Here is a 12,846-nt window from a genome sequence, read left to right as displayed (position 1 = left end):
TGCTACTTCTTTCCAGGACCAAGCAGTTCCCTAGGGACTATCACCACAATTTGCTCAAAATTTCTTAACTGCCTCTTATACTTTTTTTTTTTTTTTTTTTTTTTTTTCATGAGCATATGTGCAAAGGGTGAGGATTCAATGATTTTTCAATGAGAAGGTGGAATGATGGTTTTACTCTATAGGATACACTCTTGCCATGTAAATGTGCCAGAAATCCTGATTAATTTCTCCAAGGTAAATATTTTTTCAACAGTGTAAGATTAGTAAAATTGTCTACATCACTTTGGCTTTTAGACCGTGGCATGGAAATACACAGTAAACGTATGAGGGTGAATTGATGAAAGGAAATAGTATAGTTGCATTCCTGTGCAGTCTAGTTTTTATTGGAAACAGTCATGTAGTGGTACAAGCTCCAAAGGGTTATTGGGTGCTTCAGTGCAAAGATCTTAGATAGGCTAAACTGACAGTAATATCACATCTGGTCTACCACTGTCTTTGTGTCAATTAGGTAACCGTAAATATCATCCAGTAGTAAGTTCAGTGCGCTGTGAAATGCAAGTTCCTTAACACAGTAAAATGAACACAAAATCTGACCATAAATATACAGTATGCCTGTGGGAAACAAGGGTGCCATGTTATGACCAAATACCCAAGAGATCCTTATCACTCTTAATTCACCAGTACACAGCATGCACAACCACATGCTGAAGTGGGCATGCAAAAAGACAGATACGCAAGAATCCATTTAAGGTAGATGCAAATTAAAAAAAGTATTTCATTGGAACAACTCCTTGATCTGCCAGAGTAGTTCAGCAAATGTAAGTGTAAAGCAAGCTGGCAAATGTTGCAGGGAGAGCAGGGGAGGAGTGGTAAAACAGGAGTATGACACAGGGGGAATAAAGTAGAGCAGATGCAGCTAACTTAGAGATGTATGTGCCACATACTAAAAGAGTGACCAAATACTGTCCCTAAAATCCATCCACATGGATAAGGATTTCAAGTTCTTTAAGGGCAAAAAAATAGTTATGAAAATCAAATTAAAGGTTTCTACTAAAATAGAACCTTTTCTCCTACCAATAAATATAAAAATATCAGTAAGAACACTAGAAATATGAACCAGAACAAAATTCAGACATATCAAATAAGTTCTCAAATACATGGAATAGACTATATCCATGAAACTAGACAACAGAAAGTCAGTGGCCTTCTGTATCAGAAAGGCTATCTTGGACCTCAGAAATACCAATGCCTGTCAGAAATACCAGTGCCAGAATAGAGGTTCCAGTCAGAACCAATGTGTCTCAGCATCTCCTAAAAAACAAGCTTTCCTCTTTAGGTTTTAAAGTTTTAGAAGTAAAACTTGGAAAATTAACCCTGGAAGAAGTATATATTAATTCTTCATTTACAAGCAGCCAAAAGGAGTACAAAACAATTTGGACTGAGTGGTTTGTTAATGCTGGGACAGTACTGCCTCTACTTGGCTGAGAAACTGTAGTCCAAGGATAAATAAGATCAGAAAATCTAGCCTTTGGAGGAAAGGTGGTTCAGCAGTCCCTCAGAGAGATTGTCACTTATCACATGCGTGTTAGACAGAAAGTAAAAAATATTCTCAAGTTCCATACTTCATCTGATAAAATCAGGAAGCAATTTTTTATACTGTATACAGTAGAGCTCAAAAGGGCTATCTATAAACGCCTCAGTAGAATCCAGGGTAGGTCACTGTTGCAGTCATAATATTCATGAGATGGACTCCTGGTTTAACAAAACCTATCTGAGCTTATGGCTAAAACTCCACTGATATCTATTGTAAAGGGTTGAGAATATCAAATACTTTTCTTTTATAAAAAGTAAAATAGAAGCCTTGGAAGTTAATTGATATGGATGTAATTATTGCTATTTACAGGAGGATCTGCATGAAACCAGTCTGTTTCAGGGACAAATGCTGGGGAGAGAAACAAAATAACCGGCTAATGCTTCATGAAGCAGCTTAGCAAGAATTCTCCCTTCTATGGCTTCCTATGAATTCACTGTGTACAGTTTACATATATTTTACTCATTTTTTAAAGCTAACACTACAGTAACATGACAAAACTTTGAGTAAATGAACAAAATTTCAGTCTCATTTGTTAAAATCAACACAAGAGCATTAACTGACCTCCAACAGATTGTTCAGGTGACTGTCAAAATATATTGATATATTTTGAAAAGTGTATCTAATGAGTGAAATCTAAGGACCTGAGTTTTACTTTTAATTATTTGATCACTATAAAATGTAATCTTAAATGATATACTTTGCTATAAATTCTTGCATAACATTTATATAAGCCTAAAATAATCTAATGTTGCCAGTAATTAATATGAATAATACAAATAATTCCAAATATGAATATGAATAATACAAATAATTCCAAAAATACTACCAAAGAATAAATACTCAGTGGTATTGTTGTTATGATATTATAAATACATATATTGTGCCTAAGGAATCTAATGAGTGGGACACTGCTCTTCTAAAGTCAAGAAGACAGAAATTTATATTTGGTGTAAACAATCCTGCAAAAAACCAATATACTTATGTGAAGGAATTTTCTATGAGAAAAATGTGGTTTTTCTCCATCACAAATTCCAATATTGGGATTCATGGCAATGATTCCTGGTTTGAAAGTATAGCAGTGTCAGGGTGACTGTAATTAAATTCCTTAGCTGAATTGCACTCGGATCTCTTTGTTTGGACAGTGTAATTTACAATGAAATACATAAACTGATAAAAGGATAAAATATAGCAGATTTTGAAGCTAATTTGATATTATGGTTATTAAAGGGACTTAGTGTGCTGGTGTTTTCCCCACATTTACCTTTTCAAGAAAATGAATTACAGTAATATTCCAGTTCACAAAGGTCAGTGTGAAATGAACATGTTGCCTGAGATGATGGGCAGTAACAAACACTAACTGAGCAGTGTTTGGTGACACTCTCCTCAATGATTTCTATAAAGAGCACAGAGATGGTCATACCTGGCCTTTATCTTGTTTTTCAGAGACATGGTCTGGATGTTTCAGAATTGTCTTTCACATCTTGTGGGTTGACTAAAGCTTGTTTTGAAGGTAATGTTTTATTTTACCTCCCACAAAAATGTATCAGGCTCCATCACAACGATCATTCACAGCATTTAACTTCAGATGTTGACAAATGATTTAGCAAGTCAAATAGTTGCTTTACAGATGGAGCCACAGGTGGACTTTTGCATACCCTAAGTTAAGGGACTGTCCTCATCCTTTTCACCTACAAATCAGATGATTTAAACTGTTTTATGACTTGCTTCCACTTTCTGGGGTCTCAGGCTGTCGCCCTAGCTGTTCTCCTGTAAGGCCAGCTGACCACCCAATGACCATTACACATTTTTCAGCTGTTTAACCTGTGGTTTCTTAGTACAACTCTGTCATAACACACTGAAATGACACAAGGCAAACATTGGGAGGCAAGAGCAGTCAGTCATGTCTTTTATCTTCTGAAATTCAAGTGACTATAGACTTCCCTCTCTATCTCCCTTCTCCCTTTCATGGTCTTCCCAGCTTCCTCATAGCTGGAAAGGTCAAAACTGAAAAGCAAGACTCCCTTCCCACAGCACATCTGCTCTGCTTTAGGAGAGTGTCAATCAGCCCAGGGAATCATCTGGAAAAAAAGGCTCTGACATGTGTCAAAGCTGCTTGTAAATGTCAGGACAACTATAAGAGAGATCTTGAAGATCTCCATGGAAGTCTTTGTGTTGTGATTTATTAATGGTACAGCTGTGTAAAGCCAGAAACTGGGTGCATTACATCTGGTACAGGAGGTTATTTTTAAAATCAAAGCATAACTGAAGGTCTGTGGAAGGTTTTGCTAACCTTTTCCCCACTCTGATCTAGACCAGTCCCTCTGTTTATAACTGGCTGTCTTTACAAATCTAGAGGTGATATAATACTTTACTCCCTTTTAATGGAACCCCCTATCTCTCCATGTCACCCACTGAGATCAGGCCATACAAACCCTCTCCCTCCAAAATTCCAAGCTTGTTCATTTTCTTATGTCCTCTCTCTCCCCATTTTGAGAGCCTCTGTTTCTCAGTTATGTCCTTAGGACTTCCCAGCTCTGACTAGACCTGTGCATGTCAAGAGAGGACGTAGGCCACAACGCAGAGATTAGAAAACACATCCAATTCAGAGAAGTACCAGTAGAGAGCTTCTTGGGAAAATAACAGACTAAACAAAGCTTGTAAGGCTTAATGTGTTCTTAAATACTCTATACTTGACTCTTTTCATAAATATAATTGCTTATCATTCCTAGGATTATGTCCTCTCGCACTGGATTTCAGGAGGAAGAGTGTAGATTAAATAAGGTCAGGGTAGATTGATTTAATATTATGAGATGATGCTCAGTCATCATCAGTAGCTCTAGCTTCTTTTTTTGGCTAAGAATTAAGTGTCTGTGTTAGAATTGATGAGCATGGAGATGTGGGAAGAGAGAAGATAAAACACAGAAGTGATGGATCAGCTAAGATATTTTATATACTAAAACCAACAATGGCAGTTCTATTTTTGAAACATTCTGGGGTTAAAGCTTGCTATTTGTAGGGAAAAAAACCCCAATAAGCTATTAACAATAAGCTCCTTCCTCTTGCATCTCAGCCAAAAAAAGCATGGACAGTTTCACCAATTTCTATAACCTTAAATTAACTCTACTTTTAACATTACCTTAATTTTATTTCATGCATTGCAGACAAAAATTAAAAGCTTTAATAATACAGCCATTAGCTCTTATGCTTTATTAAAACTATTTGCACACTCTTTGTTGCACTTGTGAGACCTTTCAACAATACAAACCACACTTTTAATACATAAAGGAGCAGAAACTCTCAGGGAAACAGAAGAATATTAGAACAGAGTTCAGTGATGTAGGAAAGTACCTGGGTAAAAATCCCCTTGCGCAAACATGTCAATCACATAGCGACAGAATGCATATTGATCTAACAGAGCAAAAGGAAAAAAAAGAGTAATGAAGAAAGTAAATTTGAAATGTTGTTTCTATTTAACAGTGAAGATAAAACTTGGCAGTGCAAAGACACATTTCAAGGATAGTCTTACTTATATGTTTGGGATTTTTTTCCTGGCCTTCAATTCACATGTTCAAAAAGAGACAATTTATTGTCCAGATCTAATTCAAGCCTCCCAGCCAAGAACTTCAGAGCTACCAGTGCCTCAGCGCTACCAACTCTTCTGGGGGGCCAGGGTGCAGTCTGTGACGCAGGTCAGCAGTGCACAGCCTTGGTTTTGGCAGAGATCCTGACCCCACACACAAGTACCGTGCAAACTGCTGCCTGGACACAGGTCCCAAAGACTTTTTCTTCTCCTTGAAGATCCATTTCAAATAGTCACAGCCAGGTTATACAAAAATTCAATAAAGTTTTATATCACAGTATTTTGTTAATATTGTTTTAACAGTATAATCAATATGTACATTTAGTGAATGGGAATATAAAGAGAACTCTGTGTACTTACACTCCTGTAGCAATGAGATTTTCCCCCAAATTTTATCATTTTGCTACAGAATTATTTTCCAAACACTAATCTTTACAAATATATATATGTATGTATATATTACATTTGGATATATATATAAAAATTATGCTACTCAGAAATTAAGGCTTCTGAATCTAAATGAAACTGATTTCAGAAATGTTGACTGTCTATTGATTTCTCCTATACATAAGCAGAGTTGAAGACCTTAATAAAAATTTCTAGCAGTAAGAATGATGAAGAAAATTTACCAGTTGTACTGAGTGTAAAAGAATCACAACATTATTGCTGGATTCTCCAGTTGGCCAGAAAAAAACATGTTGCCCCACTGGACTCTAAGGGACATTGACTTTGAAAATTAATGTTGATGACTAAATGCCAACTCTGGTTAGCTAAGTTAGTTCCCAAATCTCCTTGAGTTAAACATATTCATCCGTCTGTCCTAGACTGTTCTAGCCCAGTTCCTAGGCTACAGAAGTTACATCTTTTCCTCTTTCCATCTCCTGTTACATCTCCTACTCACCTACAAAGACACTTTGCCAACTTCAAAATAAAATTATGCTGACTTTGGAATACTTAAAATTTTAAAAATGGCATAACTCATATTTAAATGCAAAATGACATTCCCAAGTATATAACACTGATTGTATTATTTGCTTTCTTACATAGTTCACTGGAGCAACAGTATTAGTTGATGCTGAGGCATTTATGTGATTGCTGCTCTGTTATGTTGACTGTCATAGAAGTTCTTGGGTGGAGAACTGCAACTTTCAAGTCATGATTTCCTATGTAGTTGCAGAAATTAGGAAAGGGTTTACAAGCTCAGCAAATATCCAATTGTTTCTACTAATCAATAGGAGTCCATGCAGCTATTTCCTGTTACTGAGATGGTGAGGGTAACACTAATCAGAATTTCTACAATGGGGGAAACCTTTCAGGATGTATACAAAACTGTGGCTATAAACACTGCTTTTAAAACCTTTAATGACTATTCATAACAGTTTCTACTTTCATATTTAGGAATTCAAGTTTATCATTCTGGCTGGCTGCAGATTTGGATTCCACCCTTAAGGAATCTAAAGAATTTGGCTGCAATATGTGCTCTAAGTCTATGTGCTAATTTTCTGAAAAAAGTAGCAGCGTATGTGTGAGAACATGTGTACAAATTTGTACTCTCAGTAAGCCCATCTAAAGCCACTGAAGTCAGCAAAGTGTTTGCACTGACTTCAATGGACTTGCAAATATGTCCTCAGTGAACATTAATAAATAAAATGGACCAACGTCTATTCTTTAAGCCCAGAAAGCAAATAACAGGGCAAAGCTCTTGCCCACAGAGCTGCATTTTCCTTACCCCTCTTTTGCCAAAACAAGCTGCCCCCATCCATGCTACCCATTGGGAACCATTTGGGGACCATTGGGACCATTTTGAGGCATTGTACAAAGGGCTGGTAGATTGCATGGGACAGAACTATGTCAGGGGACATAAGCTGTCTGGACAACACAGAACAGAGAAGAAGCCTGTGCTGGTTCTACTTAGGTTATAACATAGACATAGCCTGAGGGCCTAGCAGCTCACACCATTTCATTGATATTAAAACAATCCAATTATTAATTGTCAATTATTATATCCAATCAGATCACATAATTTCATTGATATTAAAATAATCCAATTATTAATTATTAAAATAATTATTTAAATGCAGTAATATAGACCAGGATTAAAATAGACTGTGGGTGTTTGAGTTGAGGGTTTTGTTTGTTTTTTTGTTTGTTTTGGTGCTTTTGTTTGTTTGTTTTTGGGTGGAAATGTGATATGAATAAACTTTTTTCTACAAAACCTTAATCTTAATTGTACCTGAGAAGAAAGATTTTGTATTAATCTTCTCCTCATAGGATGTCTTTAGCAACTCAGCCCCGGAAAATCAGGGTTTATAAAAAAAATTGAAGGCAGAATGTTAAACTCTGAATAACAAAAATAACATTTCTACTGTCTATGAAATAATAAGGTACACTACAACATCCCATTGAAGTTCATGGAAATTCTGCTGATCAGCAAAGATTGAAACCCAAGGAATTTTAAATGAATATGATTTTCTAAATGTCTCTTCATGGCTAAAAATTCATTTTAATTTAAACTCTCTTGTTAAACAGAGAATTTCACACTATAGTTTTTACCTTATATCTCTGTAATAGTGGCACAAATATTCATCTGAGTACTAATAAATCATGTCAAATTTGGGGACTAGATTCCTATTGATAAAAACAGTCATAGATATGCTGTCATTGGACCTTACGTAATTTACCCTGGAAGATGACCTATCTTGTTTAATTTTAACTTGAGTAAGGAATGATGCAACAGCATGGAAATCTTAACAACTCTTCTGTGATTACTGTTATATTTTTTACATTGTTGCAGAAAAGCTGGCAGAACCACTCCCTTGAGCAAGAAAAAGTAAGGATTGAAGGAACAGGAAATCTTGGCAAAACCACATTGACTTCAAAATTATGTTCACCTTGAGTCACAGTGGGACTGAAATATAGAATTGAATTTTCTGAGAGTATCCAGCTGGGCAGCAGCGGCTTATGGTGGAAAAAGGAAGGATGAAAGTAGAAAAGGCAGCTTTCACTGAATGTGTGTAGCCCTAATTCCAGTGATAAGGGCAGTTGAAGAGGCTCCTTCCTTCCTCCACTCCAGCTGCTCATTCCCACTTTCACCTGCCAGGGTTCAGTGCACAGTCACTGGGGTCACACTCTAAAGTAGACTTACAAAGTCATCTGTTAATGTTTGATGTTAAGATGGATCATCTTGATAATATATATCAGCTAAAGGAGGGGAAAAATCTCACAAAAACCAAACCAACAGACAAAAAACCATTACCACTCTCTATTGCTCTCTGTAATCTTTGACCCTTACTTAAAATATTTTGCTGTCAGGGAGTAAAGTGTCTCATCTGCTTACCATTGCTTTTTAAGAGCCTTATCCTGAACAGTACAGAGTGGATCCCACTGTGCACTGAAACTCTGTAAGAGCAAAGAAAAACTGAACGAGATTTGCACCTCCCAAGAGGAGCTCAACAATTTGCTGAACTTTCTCCTTGGTCACTGCAATCAGCATGAAAGATGCTGCTTTGATTTTATGCCTCAAAGGCTCCAATATTTCAAGTAAAAACCAAAATTAACTAGAATACAAATAATGTTAAAAAATACTAGTTCAGCACACTATGCATGTCAGAAAGGGAGCTACGTCTCAAAATATTTCATATTTCTAGAAAGGTGTAATTTAGGCAACTCCTAAGGTGACCAGAGCTGATGGTTATGAAATTCTGAGAGAAACTGCCCAGGCATATTCAGATATCTAGGCAGGAATGGCTGCTTTGGTGCTCAGGCAAAATGATTTATCTGTGGTTATCAGCTGAAAGGATCAAATAGGTATGCCACGCAATGCTGAGCTGCCTCTATTAATGTCAAAATAATCCTGTGCCTGCAGCATGGCAGTTCGTACAGAGAGTCAGGTCCTGCCACCTTCATTCATACAAAATCATACCTAACTTCATGGAAGAGACACAGGGAAATCAGGGAACAAGTCAGTGCAACTTGGGAGTGGAAGAACACAGGCTGGCTCTGACAAAGAGGAGCATATAGTTAACACCTCCATTTGGTGTTGATCCATGTTGATTCTTTATTTTATCACTTAATTTCTTCCTTTCAACAGGGTAATGGCATTTATTTCCTTTTTAGGAGAAATTTGGAAGCTGTTCACATCAAATTATGAGGTAGGTATATCGCTGTGCCATACAATACCTGACAACATGACAATGCCTCATATAATCTGATGTAAAACAAATTATTACATTCCCTTTCCTCTGCTGCTAATTTCCTTATTGTTACAGAAGACATATGCAGATGTAGAAACAAAACAAAATTCCCAACAGTTCATTGGATAGTCTATATTTTCCAAAATAACTCTGCTAGCAATACACCACGTAAGATGCTACCGAGCAAATCCATGAAGACTCAAGCCTATCTGAAGAGATTGGTCCTTGGCAAAGAAGGGTTTAAACTAAAATGAATCTTTAGCCATGCCAAACAGTTGGAATATTCTAGTTATTAAGATTAAACTTATTTTGTTCTCGATAGTCTACTCCTAGCACTGTGAGATTCATCTAGAATTTATTTGTACTGCACTTTTGTTTTTCATGGGTGGACTTTGGTCCTTGCCAGCTTTAATTCCATTCTCTCTGCTTCTTCTCTACTAGCTTTTTAAGATCTTCATCTGTTTCCTCCTCATTTTGTTTACCTTTCTTTTCCGATTTAGTTACAGTCTGAAGAGCTTTCTCCTCCTTAACTTTTGGTTTGGCCTTTATTAGCCCAACCTCTGTTGTTTTCGTCTCTGTCTGCTTGACCTTCTCAGTCGTCTTTGCTTCTCCTTTTCCATCCTTCACTTCCTTTTTAACTTTTATTTCCACTTTAGTGCTCTTTACTTTCTTCTCCTCTGCAGGTAATAAAGAAAAAACTTTCAGTGTCATTCTTTCCCCACAAAATAATAATACCATTTATTTTATCTTGTGCTATTACTAGTGGGTATTTCTCATTATTAACACCTTGCTCAGATCTGATGAAAACTATAATCCCCCCCCAAACCCAGACAGAATTAGAAGTATATATGAGATGCAAGCATGTTTTGCCTTCAGGCCTGTACCAAGTATTTGACTGATACTAAATATAGTAAGCTATGGCAAACAATATTAAATGCTTCTAATGACAATATGTTAGCTTTTATGATATAAACTAGGGAGACAAATGTTGGTCATTAAGGAAACAAATATGAAAGGTACTTCCAGGCTAAATCTGAGTAACTCCAGACTTCAGACATCGGAGCTAAACTCTGTTGTAAGTTCTAAAAGTAATTGGTTTAAAGTGTGGCTATTTGTAAAGGTCCCTTTTATGCACTGATTCTAGGTATCTGCACAAGAAGTCTTGAGTTCTTGAGTCTCTCTCTATACCGATTCCCAGGATGAAAGACTAGTCTGAAACAGGCCAATTCATGATGCGCCCTGCAGCAGAGTGAGGTGGTTTCCAAGGAGAATTACCAAATTGTAAATATCAGTGGCTGAAGCTACACAGAGGTTGGTGAGACCAAGAATATTCCTTCTGCTCGTATGTATCAGCAGCTTTTTCTCATCTGAGACATGGATGCTGACAATATGTGTGTTTCTAGTTCACTTCAGTGGAAAATCTAACACTAGTTTAAAATGCCACTGAATATGGTTTAAACTAATCTGTTTCATGTGATGTTCACACATCACATGTTTTCGTCATAGCTCTGTCTCCATCCTTGAGGCAAAGTTTTATGCTACAAAATCTGTGTCTCCTCTAAAGCTCTAGGTTTCTATTTCCATTAAACCACAGGGCTGACTAAAGTGATTTTATCAATATGTAAACTGAATAGTTCTACCTATTATAAAACAGAATACAGATATTTATATAAGGACATTCCTACTTCTAAATAAAGTCATGGCATGACCAAGTATTGCTGGCTAGTGAAGAAAGAATTTCCTTACCTAGTTAGAGTGAAAATGCATATGTCAAATCACTTACAGATAGGCCTACTTCTTTTTCAGGGAAATGGTGGTTCCTACCTTTAATTTTAATCTTTGAAATTTCAACATGTTTTAAAAGGGATCATGCATAGAACTAACCCTTGAATGTTCTAGAGACATTTTAATTTGAATTATATATTAATTTCATTACAGTGTCATGTAGATGATTTTTCATACAGATTATATTCTCTGCTCCAATAATATAAAGTTTATGAATTTTAATGTAAATTAGGGTTAAAATGCAGTATAAATAAATAATTACCTTTGGGAGGAGGTTTCTTTTCAGCTTTTTCGTGTCTTTCGGGCTTGTCTTTTTGAATTACTAGAAATGAGTACAATTGTATATTAGAGGAAAAAAGCTCACAAAGAATGAGAAAATATTGTTAAAGCAAAACATCATCCCTGGAAGTTTCACATTTCTTCATGATTCCTGTTTTTACAGTTTGCAAAATTCTTACTTCTTTTTCCCAAGTTCACACACTGGGGTAAAAAGCTTCAAGATACCTATTGAAACTCACCTAACCAGAAGAGGAGTCAGTCACACAGATCTTAAGATTTGTAGGGAATATTTATAATGAATATTCCAGATGACACAAACCTGCTCAGCTCAAGCTCTGAGCAGACACAGGCTTGGTCTTGTGCTACAGCCAACAGGAAGCCATGCAGCTACATTCATCTTACAGAGAGGTGTTTTTCTTAACTTGGGCTTGCTGTCATACAAACACAGCCACAAGCCTGGTGCTCACTTCAGAGCCCAGCTTGAGTGAGTTCATGTCTGCACAGGATACACTGTGTAAACACACACTGCTATGTCCCAGAAAGGCTGTCAAAATTTTATGCGGAGACTTCTATCTTTCCTTTCTTGCTTGCCATCCAGACACATTGCTGGAACAAAACAGCCTTGAGAGTTAATTACACTTCTTTCAAGTGATAACTACATAATAGTAACATCCTCTCTAACTGAATTCCAGACTGGAATTGCTGCCTCTATGAGTCATGATTGATATTTAGGTTTGTTTTTCTTTTTTTAAGATAGCTGTTTTTCAGATGATGTGTTTCAATAACATTCATATCACTGAAGCTTTCTGGAGCCTTTAACAGGGGCTGAAAAAATACTCTTTTTATTGAGCATAGAGAAAACCTGCTAGCCACTCAATTTTCAGTACGCCTGCTGTTGGCCTGGACCTGAGCATCCTCATTTCTTAGGGACTGCAACTGGTTGAAATGGCCCCTCAGCACTGCTGGTAGCTAATTCGGTTTACAGCAGACCCCAGACAAAAGGGAGGTGAGCCTGGCAATGGCTAGATCAGCACACTGTCGGCAGAAATGTGCCTTAGGAAGTGCTGAAGGCAACGAGTGTCCTAGTGCACTGAGTCCACCCACAGGGACTCACATGCCATGGAAACTATTCAAAAGAGGGTGGCATGTCTATATGTTACACTGCAGCAACAAACGTCCCTAGCTACAAAGTGGCCAAATCCTTCCTAAAATTTTCCAGCCAGTGACTGGAGTCATGGCTGCTATTAAACACATTAAGGCTCTAAGTGATTATTTGGTTAGCTAGCAGAAGATAAATGGGTGAACAGGCTGGCTGCTCATTAGCAATATCTCAGTGACTCTTGGAAGTTATTTGCTTTTCAAATCTACAAAGACACCGTGGGCATTTATTTTCTCTGGATTACTTCAATGTGATT

General features: G+C 36.9%; 1 protein-coding gene and 1 long non-coding RNA gene across 7 annotated transcripts in view; one reads left to right on the top strand and one right to left on the bottom strand.

The window, feature by feature from the left end:
• TRDN (triadin) overlaps positions 1-12,846 on the bottom strand; it is a 244,571-nt gene that overhangs the window by 146,315 nt on the left and 85,410 nt on the right. For all 6 annotated transcript variants that reach the window (XM_074819208.1, XM_074819204.1, XM_074819207.1 and 3 more), the window contains 3 exons: positions 11,415-11,474; positions 9,850-10,044; positions 4,943-5,002 (listed from right to left, as the gene is read on the bottom strand). In XM_074819208.1, coding sequence (XP_074675309.1) covers positions 4,943-5,002; positions 9,850-10,044; positions 11,415-11,474 — 315 coding nt within the window. The remainder of the gene's footprint in view (positions 1-4,942; positions 5,003-9,849; positions 10,045-11,414; positions 11,475-12,846) is intronic.
• Positions 462-11,438, top strand: LOC141921127 (uncharacterized). Its single transcript, XR_012622560.1, has 2 exons — positions 462-3,104; positions 10,512-11,438. It is a non-coding gene; the product is annotated as an uncharacterized LOC141921127 (long non-coding RNA).

This window comes from Strix aluco, chromosome 3 (assembly GCF_031877795.1).
Source record: "Strix aluco isolate bStrAlu1 chromosome 3, bStrAlu1.hap1, whole genome shotgun sequence".
In the NCBI taxonomy this organism is placed as follows: Eukaryota; Metazoa; Chordata; class Aves; order Strigiformes; family Strigidae; genus Strix; species Strix aluco.
The sequence above is the reverse complement of the archived record's forward strand: the minus strand, read 5'-3'. Positions and strand labels throughout refer to the sequence as shown.